This window comes from Cydia splendana, chromosome 3, assembly GCF_910591565.1.
Source record: "Cydia splendana chromosome 3, ilCydSple1.2, whole genome shotgun sequence".
Taxonomy (NCBI): domain Eukaryota; kingdom Metazoa; phylum Arthropoda; class Insecta; order Lepidoptera; family Tortricidae; genus Cydia; species Cydia splendana.
Window position 1 is genome coordinate 6,857,965 of NC_085962.1, and position 23,210 is coordinate 6,881,174.

At 37.2% G+C, this 23,210-nt stretch overlaps 1 protein-coding gene and 1 long non-coding RNA gene across 2 annotated transcripts in view; both read left to right on the forward strand.

Moving 5' to 3' along the window:
- LOC134806467 (uncharacterized) overlaps positions 1-23,210 on the forward strand; it is a 184,345-nt gene that overhangs the window by 159,266 nt on the left and 1,869 nt on the right. The gene's annotated exons all lie outside the window — the stretch shown is intronic.
- LOC134806411 (proton-coupled amino acid transporter-like protein pathetic) lies at positions 1,096-21,653 on the forward strand. Its single transcript, XM_063779678.1, has 9 exons — positions 1,096-1,141; positions 1,970-2,086; positions 3,624-3,774; positions 12,092-12,213; positions 14,776-14,860; positions 16,881-17,125; positions 19,894-20,106; positions 20,358-20,527; positions 21,367-21,653. Exons 1-9 carry the CDS (start codon positions 1,104-1,106, stop codon positions 21,651-21,653), a joined length of 1,428 nt encoding a protein of 475 aa, XP_063635748.1. The 5' UTR covers positions 1,096-1,103.

Sequence of the window (23,210 nt, forward strand, 5' to 3'; positions counted from 1 at the left end):
ATATTTTTTTAATGAATTTTTAAAAACTGCCCCTTCTCGTCATGTATTACCGGTGACGCACGCTCGCGACCTCATTATTAAAAGCCAAGATGAAAAGACGTGCTAATAGAAACCAATATTTGCTATTTAGATATTACGTAACAAAAGGTGTACAATTTCAACGACCGAATCCATCAATTTCATATTTCTGCTCTAAAATCGTACACGGCCTCTTAATTAACTGTACAACGGACCGTTGTACAACGGTGGACCTTATGCCTTAAGTAATAAGGTCTACCAATGTACAGTTAGGAGTGTTGCTGTTTGTACGGACACTTAGAGCATTTAATAACTGGAGTGGCCACTAAGAGCTTACCCCTCTGCCGAAAAACTTGCACAATTGGGTACTTTCCTCTACTTAAAATAAATTATTTCACACCGTGCACGAAATAAAGCACCAGATCATTATTAGAAAAACATAGATAGCAGTTATTTTTAATCACAATTTCTATTTAATAAATCTGATGGAAGTATAAAAAGTAGGTGAATTGACTGTGACGTCAACTACACACGTTTTCATATAAATTCCATATTAGCTAATCGTTTTGACAGTTCTAAAAAGAAGCTGATTTGACTAGTAGGAAAGTAGCCAATTGTGCAAACTTTAGTATGGACTGACATGGCTATTTGTACGTTACGTACAAATCATGTAGAAATAGCAATACATTTGACGACCCCTCCCCCGCAAAATTCGGCAGACTGTTTCGTAAAGAAAATGACATCGATGACATCTCCAGTTACTAAATGCTCTAAGTACGGACGTTATGTGGTAGTTCTGGTTGTCAAAAGTTTACATTTTTAAATAGGCATGTTTACTGAATAAATTATTTCACACCATGCACGAAATAAAGGAGGTATTAGAATAGTACTTACATTGTGTATTAAGGGTGGTAAACAGGAATTTATGAACGAGTGTGAAATCGAGTAGTCCCATCTCTTTAAAATATATGGGTAACGTTATATAGGTAATAGGAATAGCTAACGTACTATGTATAATGTATAACTAAAATTGAATTTTAAAACACGCCTTTACTTTTATTGTTTCAGGTTAGTTAAGTAACAACATGGACAAAAAAGTTGAAGAAAACAACTTTAACTCATCGTAAGTTTTTTTTTTCAAAGCGCGTGTGTTGCTGTGACAATGTCATCGGCGCACTATCAAGTTTTATTATTTGAAATTCACAAGCAACAATTTTATTGCATGAAACATATTTTGTTGAAATCTTGTATAAGGCCTGTACCGAAGAGATTTTTACCGATTCTGCATATGAAAGTGTACCTATGATTATTTCAAACCTAGGAATATGTAGACATCCCGACAATCAACCCCGGCTTAACACGGAGGCTGAAAAGGCCAAGCTGTGGCCTTTTTAACTGGCCACGTCCCAATAAACAAGCACCTCTTATGAGGGTAGTATAGCTATGGACAAAAGTAACTTTTTCCATACAATATCCATTTCGGGATAAAACGTTTTCCACTAATAACTAAATCTTAACATATCACTTTTATTTTGATGTCGGTCGCTTCAGCATAATATATTCTAGGTTTATAGGTTTCGCTTTATTATAAAAAAAATCTTTTTTCGTCGAATGTCGGTAAATTTTGAAAGAAGGAAAATTTATGAACCTAGTTTTTTATTGTGTCAATAAAATACTAAAAAGTCATGGAGAATATTAAATATTTAGAAGTGGAAAAAGTTTTCTCTTTTTGTATGGACGATCACGTGTGTCCTATCTCACTTCCCTCTTAACCCTACCCTAAAGGTCCCATTTTCTTGAAAGATTTATGTACTACTCGTGTCGTACCCTTATGCAAATGCGACTCTTAAACATCTGACTTTTCTCGATTCGGGCCTGGTGCATGGCCACAGGTTGCTTTATCGTGGCAGTTACCTACTAATGATAATTAATTCTATTTGTATCATTTCAGAGCCAATTTAAAAGACAACCCAGGTTTTAAATCATCCTTGAGTATAGCGACGTGTGATGAAAAGAATGAAAAGGCATACAACCCGTTCGAACACCGTGAACTCCAGCACCCTAACTCGTAAGTGCCTGAATGTTGTTTAGAATACTGTACTAGGATATTTGGCTTTACGTTGAGCTGGGCCGTTGGCTTTCAATATCTATATAATATTTAAAACTTTCGCGTTTTGAACACATATTAACTCACATTTATAGACGGGTCTACTTGGGGATACTTGCACAAATCTCTGTTTTGACACTTTTGACATTTTGCTGGGACATCAGTACGGCTACCACCAGTTTTGACATTGACAGATTAACTCGCGTCTACGTAAATTACTTTCTATACATCTCGCTTGCACTAATATGCGAGTAAGAGCGAGATGCATAGAAAGTAAGTTACTTAAACGTGAGTGAATATGTCAATGTTAAAACTGGTGGTAGTGCTTCAGTTAGCCGCAACCACGACCAGTGAAACCTGTGTCGAAACGTCGGTAAATAAAGGTAATAAATAAATTCGCGACCCGTCTATAAATGTGAGTAAATATGTTTCAAAATCTATGTTCGCCGTCGGGCTTTCGGCCATCCGGATTGCTTTTAAGACACATGACCAGTTATATTCGACCACACTTGACCATCGAGTCGTCGATGTCACGCTCTGTACGGTTACCATCAGTTTGTCACTGACATAAACGCCGTCGAGAACGTAATTTACTTTCTATACATCTCGCTCGCACTCGCATATTAGTGCAAACGGGATGTATAGAAAGTAAATTACGTTCTCGACGGCGTTTATGTCTGTGACAAACTGATGGTAACCGTACTGTTGTATTCGACCGCACTTGACCATCAAGTCGTCGATGTCACGCTCTGGCCCTTCCTCCCGTTAATGGGGCTCGGCTTGGGGTGTCTTAAGGATGACTCACGTTAGACCGGGCCGTGTCCGGGCTGGAGCTTCCGGCGCTTACTTTTCTACGACATGACAGGCGATCACGTGATGCTTTCCATAGAAAACGATGCGCCGGAAGCTCCGGGTCGGACACGGCCCGGTCTAACGTGAGTCATCCTTTAAGCTTTCGATATTTTCCTGATAGTCCAGTGTTGGCCGAAAGTTAATCCAAATTGAAAATGCTGGCCATTAACCATTATAAATTGAACCGTAATCTGTAATCGTCCGTTACGGTTTAAGGTTCAATTTATACTGGTTAATGGCCAACATTTTCAATTCGCATTAACTTTCGGCCAACACTGCCTGATACTATGTTGTCACTGCCAATCAACTTTTATGAAATGTAATACTTATATAGAAAGTGTATGTCGAACTACCGAAACGCTTGCTGGCAAAGTAGTGTTTTAAAATCCAACCAGTTGTAATTATTTGATCACTGTATTTGCGCTATATGTAAATAAAAATCGGCATTTCTTTTATATTTTCCATCTGTCTCTGTTTCTTTGAATGTCTGTATTAATGTCTGAAGTTAATGAAATAAAATTTGACCTGTTCTTAACCTCTATTAATTAGGTAGACCTATCACTTTCCTTATTTTTAAGATACTCTGTTTTGTAAAATAAATAACTTTCAATCAGTACATTAAAACTTGTCTTAATTTCTTTTTCAGTACAATCGGCTCAATACTTCACCTGCTGAAGGCATGCCTAGGGTCTGGCATTCTGGCGATGCCAGCCGCTTTCAAGCACTCTGGCCTCGTAGCTGGTTCTATAGGAACTATACTGGCCGGATTTGTCTGCACACACACCATATCTGTGTTGGTAAGACTTTTAGAATTGCCATAAAACAAACCTAAACTTACATAAACTTTACGAAAATCTTGAAAAGCTAACAAAATTATGACTACAATCATTACAGACTTTGAATAATTATGTCAAACAAAGGGATCCGCTTCTGTACTTATTTGCAACTATAAACACGATATAAACAATATACCAAGATAAATACCACCAAGACAATTGTATCTCGTTAGTTTATCGTATCAACCCGACTTCGAAGCATTCTGCCTCGACCCCACAAAGTGTGACAAAAATCAGACGCCTAATTAATAATAAAATTGACCTTAAGCCGACCACTGACTAACAGGCGGCCGGACGATATCGGCCTGTCAGTTAGAACAAAAATTTGACAGTTCCGAACAACTGACCGGCCGATATCGTCCGGCGGACTGTTAGTCAGTGGTCGGCTTTAGCGTTAGCGAAGGTCGCCGTTGTAACTCGGGCATTTCGCTTTCTAATGTCCGGATATTCCGGATAAACCGATTCTTGTGAAAATTCCCCTACCCCCCCTCTTTGCACAATGAACCTACTATTTACATCAACACGAGTTGCGAATTACCTATTTGCACGTGTATCGTACAACGATTACAGTACATATTATGGTCCTTTACATTTTCAACAAAGGCACGTAAAGTGCTAATTACCGCCACTAGTGCGGTAAAAGTAGCACCATATGTACCATCGCCGACAGTGTTAACTGTCCATCGGTGGACCGTATGGCTTTTGTAATAATGTCCACCAATGGACAGTTAAGAGTGTTGCTGTTTGTACTATAAATAGTATAAATATAAAATAAAATCAACGAAACGAAACAAAACAATAAAATAAACGGACTATATTGGGTAACATTTTCAAAAAAAAATTGATAAACATTTTTATCTACACACATATCATAAACTCTCTATGACGCCTTCAAAAACCGTAAATAATGGCCCACATTACGATAAACTGTTTTGTTACAGCAAATTTCTTATCTGTGAAAATGTGGTAATAGCTTCATTACTATATCAAAATCGATTTGGTAATGCATTCAAATTTCGAACATCTCTGAAAAAAAAGCAATTTGATTTGACCCCTATTCTAATATAAGTCGAGATGACGTTTTATTCGAAATCAAATGACAATTGCATACAATATTGACAAATCCCGCATGTAAGTTGGTATCGGACGATATGGTAATCGACCCCGACTCTACTTTGTCTCTGAATTAAAAAAAACTGCGGATGCGTGACATGCGTGAAAAAAGTTTTCTTTTGCCGCCATTTGACGTACAGTTTATATTTTAATTAATTTGTAACTAAAAAATAATTTGTTTTGTTGTTTTTAAAGTAACTACAAAAGTTTCGTGTAAAATGTGCGATAAAGATATTTCGGAGACGCCAGCTCATATCCGCGAGTTCCGCCAGAGAGGAAAGTGCCCAATGTCGGCTGTAATATGAGGTTACTGAATATATCATAGAAAGTTTATAATATGTGTGTAGATAAAGCAGTGTATGTAACTGTACATAATTAGGAATTAAAACACTCGTGTGATACTATTATGAAACTCATTTCATTCGTTTCATAAACCCACACTCGTATTTTAATGCCTTTCATTATGTAGCAGTCACATAAACTACTATTATCTTTAATAGTTAACACATTTATTACATTAAATAATACAATTTTAAACGTATTGAAAAACAGTTGTCGGTACGGTAGAAGGAAGATAAATCTAATCTTCAAGGATGGGTATTTCTTTATCTTTATGTTTTTTGATCATTTTTCATTTTGTATCATAATTTTATTTACGATCTCAATTTTCCTTGTCGTTATACGCTGCACGCTGTCGGGTTTTTATTTATATAATTATTATATTATAAATGTTGTCGTTTGGTATTAGGAGATGGTTTAATTTTCCTGGCTTATTTCCTTTATTACAATTATTTTCCTTATTAAGTAGGTAAGTATATACTTTCCTTTGATAGTTGAAGAACTTGTTGATTCCAATATTTATTAATTAAACTTTTATACCAAAACTGCTCTGTAATTGGATTACAAAAATAACTGTGATTAAATTTGTAATAAAAAATATTCCTGCCATATAAATAGTCATTCCATGTACCGTAAAATGGGGTGACTAGGGATTACGAGGGCAGTTGGGTTATGAATGGGGTGAGGAGGGATGAAAGAGGGCTGAGTTGGTTTTTACAGGCTACTGCTACATAAATTACATATTCTCATAACAAATCAAGCTATTATAAATGTTCATAATCCCAAAGTGTCGATCCAAGAATTTTCAAAACTCACGTTAGTAGGAAATCCCTCGATCACCCCATACTACGGGGTGAGCTGGGATTTCCTACTATTTCGTGTTTATCTCTAAAGTTATGAAATGAAACAACAAATTATCATTGACAATTTGTTGTTTCATTTCGTGTCGTATATGTATAAATCAATGTGCCACATATAGAAATAAACTTTTATCCAGGTTTGAACTTCGATTTCGTCCGTACTCACCCCATTTTACGGTACCTAATTTATTATTTTCACCACACTCTTGCCGGATTCTAATGAATATTTTAGGCACGCATAAGTAAGAGCTTATCTGTAACCATTAGTTTCAAAGTTTCATTACCGATTAAATACCGGCCATCTTACGGGTCGCTTGGTTCTCAGAAAGGATTGTAAATTGTCCTTGTCGTTAAAGGGTCGGAGTTTAGGATGAACCTGCCTCTGATTTACAGCTCACATTAATAAAACAACAGTAGGTATTTAGATTTAAAGACGTTGGCCTAGGGCAGGCAGTACCGGTTCCGGTACCAGGAATTTCATTTCCCGGTTCCGGGCACAGCCGGTACCTGCCTAGAATATACATGCAGGGCTCGGAACCGGTTTTGTTGATATCCCCGAAATAGATAATTATTTTTAATTATTTTATGCTCTTTACTGGTATCATGTAGGGCTGATATTTGCTATAAGTATATTAAACATGTATAATTTAATGCTGATTATAGCCGTTTTACGCAGGCCACATGCGTTTCTGTTGCTTGAGCCTTTATAATAATATATTTTTGGACTTGGACTTGGACTTGGACTCGTATTACTGATCACTGCCGCTCACCGTGTTGTTTGCGATGCGGCAAAGTGGGTGAAGTTTAGTGTCCTCTCCACAAACACTTCATATTATTTAACTTACGTAGAACAGCAGGAGGCCCGCGTGCTGGGGGGCTTACCGCAAAAACCGAAATTCGCAAATTGCGGGGATCTTTCTCTTTTACTCCAATGAACGCGTAATAAGAGTGACAGAGAAAGATGCCCCCCAATTTGCGAACTTCGATTTTCGCGGTTATAGCCCAGCGGAGACAAGCCGGGGTACAAAGATGTTATTGGGAATTGTGTACCCTTCCTTCCGTCCCGGTTGTTTTAACAATTTAATAATATAATTTAACATTAATAATCGCTATAACAAAATTTATGATTATATTCAATTTGAAATACATGTACGTAATAGTTTGCTGTTTTTGATAGTTCGAGTAATCTTTTCCAAAACAAAATTTGTATCAATTTGTTTCGTTTAAATCCGTTTGCATTACATTGAATCGTATTTAATTCCTTTTAATTTATTACAAATGTTAAATGCTTTTTGCCTCACCCGTGAAATTTGTTAGGTCGTTCAGCAAATTTAAATTTCAAGTACCTAACTCAATTTGTTTTAAAAGTTTACTTTGGGAAGCTGAACCGTTGAACGTTTTTAGATGTGTCAGCTGTCAGCATTTTTAAATACCTTTTGTTATTAACGATTTTGTTAAAGCTGTAGGACTGGCAAATCATTTTAACGAGAAAAAGAATGTTAACGAAGTTTCAAATTTATTGATCAAAAGAAGTTATTAATTTTCACTGAATACATCAAAAGTCAAATGAATAGACCGAACTTGTTTGAAGGAATGAACCTGTTTAAAAAATGGCGGTACAATTCAATGAATGTGGCCCAGTTAAACTTTAGTCTTTGAGCTAACATGCCCTACGGACTTAGCAGAATTCTGCCGTGTCACGCGCAACTCATGAGTTTCGAGATAATTACCTACGTTTAAAGTTTTAACGATTCAAATGCTGTTATCGTCGACGATTCATCGTCATAAATTTTATTTTATTATGTAGATGTAGGAAATAAGGTTACTGAAAAGGGGCTTTAATTTTTTTTCATACAATTCAATAGTTTTAAGTTAAGGAGTTCCGCATGACAAACTTCTTATATCTTAAATTCCTATATCATATATGTATCATATTGGTCACACGACGGCATGTAAGTTACCTAAGTTACATGACAATACGCGTGACTTATTTTCTATGCATTTGATAAGCTTTTGTACATTATTCATCGGCCAGTAATGCGTAACTCCGGGAACTTAAGAAACAATTCTCATATTTTGGTAAGGTTTTGGGTGTGCTGGTCATGCATATTATTATCATGCAACTCAGGTTAAGAGCGCTCTTACAAGAAAAGTCGAAATAATGCAAAATTGATGATACTAGTCGACGAAATTCAGGACTTTGCGCTCATTATTAGAAACAATGAGTACGTGTTCCAGTAAAAGCGTCTTCTTATCTTTATAAATATCGTTGTAAATATTAGAAAAAGGACTTATTAAATTAGTAATGATTTTTTTTCTGATGGTCGTTTCCGAAAAACCCCGTGAAGCACTGAATGGCGAGCTCTTATTTGGAAATGTTGAGAATTTTACTCTGCTAAACCTGGCTATTTTGTATTACTAATACCCTGTACTTTAGGCATATCAAACTATATTTTTCCTACATACCTTTGAGAAAGAGAAAATCAAAGTAAAACGAACTCGATTTTCTCTCCGAAACAAGTGTCAATTCCTACGAAAATCTACTTAATATCGAAGTCATTTTCATACTCAAGCAATCTGCAACGTTTGCTTATACTGTTGGTATACATTAGTGTTTATGAAATTCTACTATAATTTTTTGGCAATTTTTTGAAAACTACTCTATATTACCGATGACGCGCGCTGCGCCAGCTCAGTGCCGCGGCAGAGCTTGTAGAGGCAGGACGTGTGTCGGTCGGCTCCGCACATTTTCAACGGCGACGACGAGGTTTTTTATCATTGTGTGCGGCGGGCGCCGTGTAAAACGCTATACTGTGTGCGTGTAAACCGCAACGAGAGACTTTGATCCTAGCACCGTTTTTATAGTATTATAATTTATAATGGTACAGTTTAATAAACTACCGGACAGGATTAAAAATATTTGAAACGACCTGACATTCTATATGTATTTATTTGACTCAAGATAGTTTGACTCAGGGTCTGATGATGGAGCCGGAAGGTGGTCACCGGTATCAATCAACCATGCAACTAAACCACTTCGTGTTTAGGCTCGTTTTATTCATCTCAACAAGATCTTTGACACAAGATAGTACTCAGGGTCTGATGATGGAGCCGGAAGGTGGTCACCGGTACCAATCAACCATGCAACTAAACCACTTCGTGTTTGGGCTCGTTTGATTCGGCTCAACAAGATCTTTGACTTAAGATAGTACTCAGGGTCTGATGATGGAGCCGGAAGGTGGTCACCAGTACCAATCAACAATGCAACTAAACCACTTCGTGTTTAGGCTCGTTTTATTCGTCTCAACAAGATCTTTGACTTAAGATAGTACTCAGGGTCTGATGATGGAGCCGGAAGGTGGTCACCGGTACCAATCAACCATGCAACTAAACCACTTCGTGTTTGGGCTCGTTTGATTCGTCTCAACAAGATCTTTGGCACAAGATAATACTCAGGGTCTGATGATGGAGCCGGAAGGTGGTCACCGGTACCAATCAACCATGCAACTAAACCACTTCGTGTTTAGGCTCGTTTGATTCGTCTCAACAAGATCTTTGACACAAGATAGTACTCAGGGTCTGATGATGGAGCCGGCAGGTGGTCACCGGTACCAATCAACCATGCCACTAAACCACTTCGTGTTTAGGCTCGTTTTATTCGTTTCTATAAGATCTTTGACACAAGATAGTACTCAGGGTCTGATGTTGGAGCCGGAAGGTGGTCACGGGTACCAATCAACCATGCAACTAAACCACTTCGTGTTTAGGCTCGTTTGATTCGTCTCAACAAGATCTTTGACACAAGTTAGTACTCAGGGTCTGATGATGGAGCTGGACTGTGGCCACGGGTACCAGTCTACCATGTAACTGAACCACTTCGTGTTTGGGCTCGTTTGATTTGTCGCAACAAGATCTTTGACACAAGGTAGTACTGAGGGTCTGATGATGGATCCGGAAGGTGGTCACCGCTACCAATCAACCATGCAACTAAACCACTTCGTGTTTGGCTTCGTTCGATTCGTCGCAACAAGATCTTTGACACAAGTTAGTACTCAGGGTCTGATGATGGAGCTGGACTGTGGCCACGGGTACCAGTCTACCATGTAACTGAACCACTTCGTGTTTGGGCTCGTTTGATTCGTCGCAATAAGATGTTTGACACAAGATACTACTCAGGGTCTGATGATGGAGCTGATGATGATAGACAGGTACCCGTCGCCACCTTCGCGCTCCATCATCAGACCCTGAGTACTATCTTGTGTCAAAGATCTTGTTGAAACGAATAAAACGAGCCTAAACACGAAGTGGTTTAGTTGCATGGTTGATTGGTACCGGTGACCACCTTCCAGCTCCATCATCAGACTCTGAGTATCACCTAGTGTCAAAGATCTTGTTGAGACGAATCAAACGATCCTAAACACGATGTGGTTTAGTTGCATGGTTGATTGGTAATGGTACCTTCCAGCTCCATCATCAGACCCTGAGTACTGTCTTGTGTCAAAGATCTTGTTGAGACGAATCAAACGAGTCCAAACACGAAGTTGTTTAGTTACACGATAGACTGGTACCCGTGGCCACCTTCCAGCTCCGTCATCAGACCCTGTGTATCTTCGTCAAAGATCTTGTTGAGACGAATCAAACGAGCCTAATCATGTTACTACATGGTTGATTGGTATCCGTGACCACCTTAATCATCATCAGATCCTCAGTACCAGTTCGTTTTTAAACCCTCGTTGATACAAACTTTACAACCTATAGGTACCAAATGCAATGACGAAACATGTAAATAAGCGAGTAGGTACCTATAATTTCTTTCGAGTAATATACCTTCATAAGTACAAGTATGGGGCTATTCATAAATTACGTCGTTTCAAATGGGAGGAGTGGGGGGGGGGGGGTCTGGACATCGGATGATGGTAACATGACGTAGGAGGAAACAGATTCATCCGAAGCTTGATTTTTGGATGATTTGAGGGGTGGGGGGGGTCAAAAATCGTCAAAAATAGATGACGTAATTTATGAACAGCCCCTATGTACATTTGCACTGCATTTAGTATTTTCGTACTTACCAAATAACAGTTTTAGAACTTTAAAAGTTAAGTACAGTTAGTGTTGTTATGGTTGATTTCAATATGCTTCGCGAAGGATCAAGAATGTTTAATCCATCATTGTAGTGCGAGTGTGGTAGAAGGGATCGGCGTACTGAGCTCGCACGGCCTGCCGCAGCGCGTAAAATACCTAAACTCGCTCAACGCCGAAATGTAATAGCGCTCTTAAATAAGTTGTGCTTGATGCCATCGGCAAAACATGAAGTTACATGACTTAATCATGATTTTTTCTCAGTAGGTATGTAGTTAAGATTTTAAAATTTTTTTTAGTAGATACATACATATTTAAGGCCCACTTGCACCATTCTATTAACCCGGGATTAAGCTGTTAAACCGTTAACCTAGTGTCAAATTGTACTGGTAACCAAGGTAACGCCTGGTTTAACCGGTTAACCCCGGGTTAGTGGAATAGTGCAAGTGGGCCTAAGGGTATTAAAGACGATTTAGACTGGTTATCCGTAACTCATGTAACTTAAGTTAACGCGGTGGCGCGAGAAACGGCAGAATTGATCCGACCTATAATGTCCCATAATATCTATTTATTTATTTATATTTATATGAGCCTAGAGCAGCGGTCGGCAACCAGCGGCCCGCGGGCCGCATGCGGCCCGAGATCGTCTCACTTGCGGCCCGCGAGCCTCGCTGGCTATTTTGTATGTAATATTGACAAACGACAATGTCTGATAAAGTCATAAATATTAACAAAGTGCGGCCCGCGTCAACTTCGTTAACTACTATTTGGCCCTTGGCTGCTAAAAGGTTGCCGACCGCTGCTAGAGTGTCCCACTGCTGGGCAAAGGCCTCCCTCCTCCCTTTCCACGTAATTTTGTATTTATTAATTTGTAATTTTTAATTCAGGTTAAAATATCACAAGAAGTATGCGTGGATGCGAAGAAGCCGTCTATGAGCTTCTCTGAGACGTGTGCCGCAGCCTTCGCTTACGGACCTAAAAAACTGAGGCCGTGGAGCAACTTTTTCAAGTTAGTATCTTAAGCGCCACATGCACCATTCCACTAACCCGGAGTTAACCGGTTAAACCTTGAGTTACCATGGTTACCAGTACGATTAGACACTGGGTTAACGGTTTAACTGGTTAACTCCGGGTTAGTAGGATGGTGCAAGTGGCCCTAAGAGGATAAGGGGCGATCGATTCTCCATACAACCGTAGTCCCCATTTTCCTCCCTGGATTTTAACATTATGGAAAATATTTTTACTCAATTTGATGTATTTTAATTATAGCTATGCCCGACTTTTTGATTTTTTTCGATGTTTACTTTATTATAAGAGTTTGAGGCTTTTAAAAAAATGTATGAAACCTGTTTTTCGCTCCTAACTCTTATAATATAATAATTAAAAAATCGAAAAAATCAAACGGTCGGTCATGGCTTTGATTAAAATACTTACATCAAATTGTGTAAAAATATTTTCAATAATGTTATAATATCTAGAAAAGAAAATAGGACATACGATTGTATGGAAAACCGGTTTCGAAGTGGTCGTCCCCTTTCGTCTTAAGGTCTTTGTGGCATATAGATGAACAAAACAAAAAAAAAGCGACAACAACATCGAAATCAACCTATCAATCAATACAAGATCGGGATCCTCCAATATTCAGGGTATTGCCAGATGGTGTCACTAACGCAGGAGGTCTTATCTTATCATTATCATCCATCTTGTTCGGCGCTTAGAACTTTGGTCAAAATTACCTACTTTCGGTACAATAGATGGTGCTGAATATTGCAGAAATGCTACTTTGTATAGATGTCGCAGGCAAATTGTAAGAATCGGCCGTTTGTAAAATTGCCGAAGGCAAATTGTAAAAAGTCAGCATTTTGTAAAATACCTTCAGCGCCGTTTGCAATTTGCAGCGCTGCTTATCAAAACTATGAAAAACGCTCGTTCCCGCGCCTCCGATTTCGTAGTTACTCTTTAGGGGTAGGACAGACAAGACCACGTGGATAGTGAGGTGCTGGTGTGGTATGAATTTAATATAAATTTATAAGACAGCAAACCATGGTCACCCATCACGTTTACGTTGACACTATTGCGCGCACTAACAATTTGCTTTCGGCAATTTGCAAACCGTCGGCTGAGAATACGTTTGTGCCATATCCATTTTTGAGAAAATCGTTTTTTAATGATTCCTAAAATAACAAAAAATATGCTATAATTGACACTATTCGGTTTATGAACTAGCACTACTTTTGAAAATTGTTGTGCCATTTCCGCAATTTACTATAGGATAATTACACTCTGTTAACAGAAAATTATCACAAAAGTGTGACATATCCACAACTTTTGTGTCATGTCATACATTATGCGTTAACATTTACTCATCAAAAACTGATATGGCGAAAATAAAAATGCTTTTATTTCATGATTACCGCTGTATTCACAAGATTTGTATGGTACTATAAATAGTAAACATATGTGCCTAAATGATATATACGTTCAATATTTCCTAAATATAAAACTTTCCGAAAAAAATTTTTTTTTGCTTTTCGCGCTCCTGCAAACCAATGTAAGTTGCGTATATCACAAACGTATTCTCACCCGACGAAACGTGAAAATATTAGTAAAAAAAGTTTTTCGCAAAAATTTCATTTTTGGTACAAGCTTTTATCGCTGACTGTACTTTTCTTACGACAGACAACTAATACTCATCGAGACAATTCTAAAAACCCCTAAGACAATTAGGTTGCGTTGTTTCATCCTAGAGTTCCTATGGCCACCTCCTGTCTCCATCATCAGATCAGGTCGACAGTATCATATTATTGTATTGTCATCAGAACTACATACAGCTGCCAATTTTCATGACGCTACGATCCTTGGAAGATAGTTAAATTAGTTACCTTAGATTCCATTACATCGACCTAATAAAAGCTTGTTAAGGCCACCTCCTGTCTCCATCATCAGATCAGCTCGATGGTACCATAATATTGCATTGTCATCCGATTTATACAGGCATGCAAAATTTCAACTCAATCGGAAACCGGGAAGTGGATCAAATTTAACCTGCAAGATTTGATTACATAGTTAGTTACATACAGGTCGACCTGCCGTTTGTAAAATGCCGAATCATAAAATTTGACTGCGACATAGGACATCAGACACTATCAGTCTTCTTGTTTTATCCGTCCATCATACACAGACGTTTTCATATATTTTGTCTTATCTATACCCACATAAAAATCAAGTAGGTACATTGGTGATATTAAAATTGGTGATTAGCACAATAGGTAACAGGTAGCAGATATCCTAAAAATTAATTTCTGTTTGTAATAATTAAACCGCCGAAAACAACAACGCTGCTTGTAAAACGCTCCTATTACAAGCACAAATTAATATTTAGGTTATTCTGCTCATTTGAAATACCACTATCGTATGGTGTGTAGCATGATTCGAATAAATTATGTGGCATTGGCATGTTACTCGTAATACCTTCAACACTCGATTTTTAAAATACTCTCTAGACTGTTTTTGAATGTCTTGTATACCTGAATGTAAATACCTACCTATATGTTTTTTTTTTCTTTTTTAGAGTGTTGGTGGACTTCTCATTGCTACTAACGTATATAAGTGTCCTGTGTGTGTACGTTGTATTCATTGGTTCATCTATTAAAGAGGTTTGTATATGGAAGATCTGGCAATCGCTGTTACCTTGTAACAAACCTTTTACCTCAATAACTCTGAAAGTATAGGTTTAGGTTTAAAGATATTTATCTACACACATATCATAAACCCTGTATGATGCCTTCAAAATCCGTAAATAATGGCCCACTTTACGATAAACTGTTTTGTTACTGCAAATTTCTTATCTGTGACAATGTTGTAATAGCTTCATTACTATATCAAAATCGATTTGGTAATGCATTCAAATTTCGAACAACTCTGAAAAAAACACAATTTGATTCGACTCCTATTCTAATATCAGTCGAGATGACGTTTTATTCGAAATCAAATGACAATTGCATACAATATTGACAAATCTAGCATGTTAGTTGGTATCGCACGATATGGCAACCGACCCCGACTCTAGCTTGTCTCTGAATTAAAAAAAAACTACAAATGAGTGACGTGCGTGAATAAAGTTTTCATTTGCCGCCATTTGACGTACAGATTAGCTGGTCAAGCAAATCTTGTCAGTAAAAAAAGGCGCGAAATTCAAATATGTGTGTAGATAAAGCAGTGTATGTAAAGTTGTACATAATTAGGCATTAAAACACGAGTGTGGGTTTATGAAACGAATGAAATGAGTTTCATAAAAGGATCACACGAGTATTTCTTTCTGTAGCAGTCACATAAACTACTATTATTATCATAAAATACATACAACTCACTTACACGAAAACAGAGTTGCAAAACTTTGTTCACGGATCGGATCCGGTTTTTTGCAAAAACTTAGAAATACCATATTTTTCGGGTTATCTTATACTCGAAATGTAGGACTCAGTTGTCTTTTTAGGTAACCACTTTGTATTATTAGATTGCCCAATTAGAAATGAAAAATTAACAAAGAACTAAAAAATACCGTTTTCGCTCCCGTACAACAAATACCGGTATCCGATTTATGGTTCACGGAACTCTTATTTTCTATCTAGCCCACTTTGATCTTTTAAGGGGCCCACCGATTACCAGTTCGCCGGACGATATCAGCCTGTCAGTTAATCGCAAAAGGTGATAGTTCCCAATAACTGACACGCGGATATCGTCCGGTGAACTGGTAATCTGTGGGCCCGTTTAAGGATTTGGTTAGAGTCTGCCCTTGCAAATATAGTGTAGTTTTAGTGTGAATTTTTTCATGGATTATTCCTGTGTAAAAAAAACGTGTAACAATTCAATATAAAAACTAAAATTATGCCTTTTAATTGAATGCACTGTGTAATGTAAGTCATTACATATTGGAAGACTTGTCCAAAACCGACTTATTCACCTCGCAAAATATGGCTACTAAGGGTAAAAAAAGCACATTATATAACTGCTTCTATAAAAATGCTTAAGGTGGTTCGCTTTCCATACAAAAAACAATTGCGTTACCGTAGAATGGGTTTACTTTGATTCGCGGGGTAACATTTATCATCGATTTTTGAGGAATAGGGAGTTGATTTTTGAATGCGAACTGAAACATTTTATGATGTGATTGGCATGCTTAACAAAAATAGATAATGAAAGCGTTCAGAAACGTATTTCTATATGTAGTTTAAAAAACGATGATCAATGTCACCCCACGAATCAAAGTAACCCCAGTTTACGGTATGTATTAAATAATTACACAATATTGCGTGATTTCTGTATAAAACAAAGTTTTACTATCAATTTAGCGCAAATAAACATTCGAAAGTAGATAGATGCGCACATATTTATGTAGTAATAGTCATGGTATAATAATATACTCCGCCTGGTACTCTATTCCCGTTTTTTCTAGGTCACCTAACTGATACAAGCCTACGTCATCATGCGACAGCGCTATATGATAATATGCGATAGCGCTATATATAGCGGCCATGTTATTGTGACGTAGGCCTGTGTCACTCTGGGAATAGAAGACCATGTTTTATTAGACCATGGTAATAGTGTGTAATGAGTAAATATAACGCAATTGTTTTTTGTATGGAAAGCGAACCACCTTAAATTGTACAATTTCAGGTAGTGGATGTGCTAGTACCAGAATCGCATATATCTATTCAGACGTATTGCGTACTTACCCTAGTACCACTGGTACTGCTATGTCAAATTAGGAACCTGAAGTACTTGGTCCCAGTTTCTGGTCTGGCGAACGCACTCATCGTGATCGTATTTGGCGCCACCATGTACTATATTTTCTCTGACTTGCCACCGGTCAGTGAGAGGGAGATGGTTGCTAAAGTTTCGCAGTGGCCTCTCTTCGTCAGGTAAGGTTTCTGCCAATTGTCCGCACTCGTAATAAAATTTAACACACTTTCAGCTGTTCTTTGTTCGTGAGCGCTTATCGCTACAAAGCAGAAAAACACGTTATCGGCTGGTCACTCTTCCTATTCAGAATAACCATGGTAAAGTTAGACCAAGGTAACTCTGCAGCGATTTTTTAGCACAGAGCGTGGAAGTGTTATCATGAACGTCAAATGTCTATGAAATTATGACATTTTATTAACACTTCCACGCACTGTGGTAGATAATCGCTGCAGAGTTATCTTGGTCTAACAGTTTATTAATTCGAAGAACACATTATTATACTGACAAAATAACTTTGAACAACCAAACTATCGCCTTAATCGCCAATACAGTTATCCTAATTTTATTAATTGGAATTTGGAATAAGATCGGGTAGATTGAGGAAATTGGTACCTATTATGTATTACCGTAGATATTCAATTGGAAATGCTTTCGTTTATCGTTGTAATCAAATTGGCTTCCGCTTAAAAAATCGATAGAGGGAGCTGCTAAAATACTAACTCTGCGACTACTGCGACTAGTCCCTTAGTTATGTTTTATTTCGTTTGCGGAGTTAGGTTAGTACCGTAAACTGGGGTTACTTTGATTCGTAGGGTGACATCGATCATCGTTTTTTAAACTATAAGGAATACGTTTCTGAACGCTTTCATTATCTATTTTTGTTAAGCATGCCAACCACATCATAAAATGTTACAGTTCGCATTCAAAAATCAACTCCCTATTCCTCAAAAATCGATGATAAATGTTACCCCGCGAATCAAAGTGACCCCATTATATGGTATATTAATATTTTCTATGAATCTGCAATATTTAGATCCCTTGATAAATAACTTTTAGATGCACCAACATAAAAAAAAGTTTAAGTTCAGTTTAATAATGCGTTTTGCGCGACTAAGTACTTAACAAACAATTTAAGAATGAAAATATTTAGAGCCACTTGCACCATCCCACTAACCCGGGGTTAACCGGTTAAACCGTTAACCTAGTGTCAAATTGTACTGGTAACCATGGTAGCAACCACCAGGGCCCTATTTCACCAAGCCGACATTTGTCAGTGACATATGTCGAGTGACAATTGTCAAGTGACAGGTGACAAGTGACAATTTCGTAAACTGTTTTTGTATAGAAGTGCTTATAAACTTGACATGCATTTAGTTACAATTGTCAATCTTTCATTTAATGACAATGATTTGGTGAAACAAGAGTAGTTTTTATAAGTCGACATGTTTGTCAATTTGTCGGTAATTCTTGACATGAAATCGGAGCTGTGTCAGGCTTAGGTGACAATTGTAGTGTTTTCGTTGTTAGCAAACCCAGTTATTGGCAAACGTTGGCAAAACTTTGTACCCTAAATTCGCCTTTAGGGTACAAATAAAAATCGCTTTAAATCGCTTTTAAATTCTTCTTAACAAGCATGAAATCATAAATAGTAATTGTTGCCTACGAAGGCGTTTAGTACTTCAACATTTAGGATTTGGATTTGGAATAAGTCTCAGTATAGTTTTGATTACGTTGGGGACCGGTAGCGAAAGTAGGTATGTTTAGGTAGGTATTGTTTTTTTTAATAATTTGCTTGGGCGAAGTTGGGCACTAACGGTAAAGTTAGGGTTTTGGTTAGAAAATGAATCTCCGCGAAAGCAACAGAGGTGATATATAAAGTAGGTACGAATAGATTTCTACTTTGACGTCACTGCACTTTGCATTTGCAGAAAAAATAACTTAAAAGTAACAAAAAAATAATGCTTTCACGCCTTGTCAACAAATAATGTGGGTATACGTTGCATTAGATGGGGTTGGAATCTCATTCAATATCATGTTAGTGATGACAACACGGCACATTAAACGCAACTAACGATCTCTTGTCAAGAATTGACAAGAGATCGTAAAAATTACCCTTGTTTCCAAAATAATTGTCATTAAATTTAAGATGGACAATTGTATCAAAATACCTGTCATGTTTATATGAAATTCTTCATTCATTCATTCTTTTAAAATTATGGCATCAGCCCATTGGGGCTATTTCGCCAGTGTCAAGGTCGTAGTAGCAGGGTAAAACGATTGAAATTGTACGGTTAGTACAAGACAGTGTACGGTGATTTAGCTCTTGTAAAGCGATAGCAGGCTTTACAAGAAACACGTGGACAACCGGACGTTGACTCCAAAATGATGGTTAAACGTGCTTCAAGATAAATTCTCCATTCACTGCACACTACCACATTAGTTTACTGTATAATAGGCTATCGATATTACACTTTAAACAATATTAATGAGCAAAAAACAAATCAATTAATCTCGCCGCATGCCATCAAGATGGCGCTCGAACCGGAAGTCCTATATGAAATTCTATACAAAACAATTTACGAAATTGTCACCTGTCACCTGTCACTTGTCAATTGTCACTCGACATGTGTCACTGACAAATGTCGGTGTGGTGAAACAGAGGTCTGTCATTTTTTGACAATTGTCCTACCTGTCGTACTTGGTGAAATAGGGGCCTGTTTGGCACTGACATAAATGCTATCGAGAACGTTAACTTACTTTCATGCATGCGTGCGAGATGTATAAAAAGTTAATTACGTAGGTAGACGTTATTAGCGTATATGTCAGTTTTGACACTGTCAGTGACTCGTGGCTCGGGTACATGTTTAACCGGTTAACCCCGGGTTAGTGGGATGGTGCAAGTGGCCCTTAAAGATCCAAATTATAAGCAACTTTTATTTTATTTTAGCACCGTTATATTCGCTATGGAGGGCATTGGAGTCGTCATGCCTGTAGAGAATGAGATGAAGAAACCGGAGCAGTTCCTTGGATGTCCAGGAGTTTTGAATGTTTCTATGGTTATCGTTATAGTACTGTACGCTCTTTTTGGATTCTTTGGATATGTGCAGTACGGGGACATAGTTATGGGAAGCATTACTTTAAATTTACCAGAGAATGACAAGTAAGTCTATGCTTAAAGTTAATGTTATTTAAGTAATATATAACATACCTAATTATTTTTCAGTACCTAGGTACATTCATATTTCTTTGTAGCTGTAGATTGAATATTTATCATGAGAAAAATTAAATTAAAAACTCAATTCATCTTCATTCCAAAAGCTCCACTCCTTCACATTTTTTGGGAACAAAAACAAGGTAATGACTAATGAAAATAGTTTTGACCCCTTTAATGTCTACCTTTTTTTCTTTCAGGCTGGCGCAAGCAACGAAGTTGTTAATGGCTATCGTAATATACTTCTCGTTTCCTCTACAATTATACGTGTCCATGGAAATAATAACAAGGATGACGAAAAACCGCATGTCAAGCAAATTTGAGAACGTCTTCCAAATAACCATCAGGACTCTCATTGTAATGTTAACAGGTAATAAGTTTTTGGCAAAAACTTCATTATTGGTACAAGATTTTATCGCTGACTGTACTTTTCTTTCCATAGGCAACTATACTCATCGAGACAGTTCTAAAAACCCCTAACACGATTAGGTTTCGTTGTTGTTAGTTCCTATGGCCACCTCCTGTCTCCATCATCAGATCAGCGCGATGGTACCATAATATTGCATTGCCACTCGACATACATACGAGTATGTACCTATGCAAATTTTCAGCTTCATTGGAAATAGTTTTTTTATTTGAACGAGTAGGTACCTAATTTTAAGTAATGAATAAAGACTGAGAAGGATAAATTTCATTGTTTGTAGTTACGTGCGGCTCTATTTAACAATAGAAAAAAAAAGCAGTTCGGGGCCAGGGACAAATAGACAAATTATATACTCGAAGCGCAAAACAGTTTAGTGATAATAGTGTTATGACTGCTTGGCCAGACAGGAACCTCTTGCAGAATCCTGCGTCACTCATACACTGCGTCATAAAATAGTAGAAATTAAATAAAATGGAACTAAAAAAATTCCTAAGCATTAGAAGAAGACTACGCGATCTTGACGTGTCTTTTAATTGAAAAACGCTTTTTTTTAAATCCGTAACTAGGTACCTATTAAGTAATCGTATAATTATGATTCATAATTGTTACATATTTGCCGTCACTTATTAGTTATTATTCAAACGAGTTTTTCAATTAAAATACACGTCAAGATTGTTAAAGGTCGAAAGGCGATTTTGTATAAATATTGTCCTGTCTTCTTATATCCATGGTCCTACCTGTAGAAAGGTGGTCTGAGATGAAATATATATTATGTTTGTTCACAGTCGGTATCGCCGCAGCCTTCCCTAACTTGGAGTTGGTGATCAGCTTCGTGGGTGCCGTCTTCTTGTCCACCCTGGGTCTCCTCTTCCCTGCCATCATCGAAATCGTCTACCGCTGGGACCGAGACACTGGTCGATTCAACTACATCATTTACAAGGATATCATAATAGCAATAGTGTCCATCATAGCCCTTGTGTCTGGAGCATATGTGTCTGTCGTAGGGCTGATTGAAGAATTTATCATTGGAGAAGGCCCAGAAGTACATAATGAAAATGATACCTTGACATGATTGTACTCGTAAACCCGCTCGATGAAATGAAAATATGTGTACGATTGTTGATACGACAACAGGGCTATAACCGCGAAAATCGAAGTTCGCAAATTGCGGGCATTTTTCTCTGTCACTCTTATTACGCCTTCATTGGAGTAAAAGAGAAAGATCCCCGCAATTTGCGAATTTCGGTTTTCGCGGTAGCCCCTCTGAATTTTGTGACGGATCTCATGGCCCCCAACCCATATATATATTTTTTTGGTAAAAAGTAAATAATTAATAGTATTAAAATAATGTAAAGGTGTAACATGCATATTCCAAAGAGATGGATAATAATAAATATAGTTTGTTATAAAAGAGACCCCGTATTCTACTCCAAAACATTTAAATTTAAACATTACAACCAAATTAAATATTTTTTACACGACTGCCCAAACAAAAAGAGTGTATTGTTTTCAGGGTTCATGTTTGTATGTGAGTTTCTTTATTCCACCATAACTTCTGAATGCCTTAATCGATTTAGATGAATCATCCATATCATTAGAATCCTTACGTCATCCCGAGTAACATAGGCTATGTGACGTCATAATAAAATCAATATGGCCGACATAATACATTATATTGCGTGTTGATTAGAAAAAAAATCTTGGAAACCTATCGAGTTGGGCATCAAAATGAAGAGCTTTGAAAGACGATTTAAAATATAATAATATATGCAACATACGCGTTTAAGTCTTATTTTGGAAGAATAAGGATTCACAAAATGTGCTAAGAAAAATTACTCCTTCTAACTTATTTAGTGAGCTATCAAATGAAAGGGTTTTACCGCTCATCATAAAAATATATACAAATCATATGGTATAATGTAAATATAGGAACTAAACACAAACATGTTCTAAATCGCGCAATTGTAAAATTATGTAACTAACATATCAACATTATTTTTAGTTTTTCAGTTCGCTTTAAAATTCGGCAGTCGTGTTTTTAATTTTTTAATTAATTTATTTTATTTATTACGCTTTTAGCTTTAATTTAGTTTTAACATTGTTTAATTTAATAAGATTAGTTTAATTTTAAGTACATAAGTAGTTATATTTAATGTTAATTTCGTTTGTACTTACCTTAGTTATTTCTGTTCTTTTATATCCTTATTTGTATTTATGTGCGATTGTTAAAATCACTGTTACACGAAAGTAAAATAATTTATGTAGATGTGGAAAAAAATACACAAATATTAGGTCTTAAAAATCTATTGTGAGAAGTAGATAGGCAAGGTACGCTTAGATTTGTAATTTCGGACTTTAGATTTTAAGATTACTTTATGATATATTTATATTATAATATTGTTTGGGATTACTTCTTAAAAATAAATAAGAGCTCATAAGAGCGTATCTGGGGCACCCGGGTGGACGTCCGTCTGGGCGTCCCAGATACCGCCGGAGTAAACGAAGCCCTAAAAGCCCTGTCCGCCCCCGGAATACCCAACTGGCGCAGAATAGGGCAGAGTGGATCTCTCTTGTGTCGAAGACCGAGATTTTTTTTTGGGTTACTTAGCCAGTGAAGTAAGGTGTGTAT

Bases quoted from the DNA above. Each gene is read 5' to 3' on its own strand.
- LOC134806411 (XM_063779678.1), top strand. From the start codon at position 1,104: ATGGACAAAAAAGTTGAAGAAAACAACTTTAACTCATC. The intron at 12,214-14,775 runs GTTAGTATCTTA...TTTCTTTTTTAG, and splicing joins CCGTGGAGCAACTTTTTCAA to AGTGTTGGTGGACTTCTCAT. The intron at 20,107-20,357 runs GTAAGTCTATGC...TTTTTCTTTCAG, and splicing joins AATTTACCAGAGAATGACAA to GCTGGCGCAAGCAACGAAGT.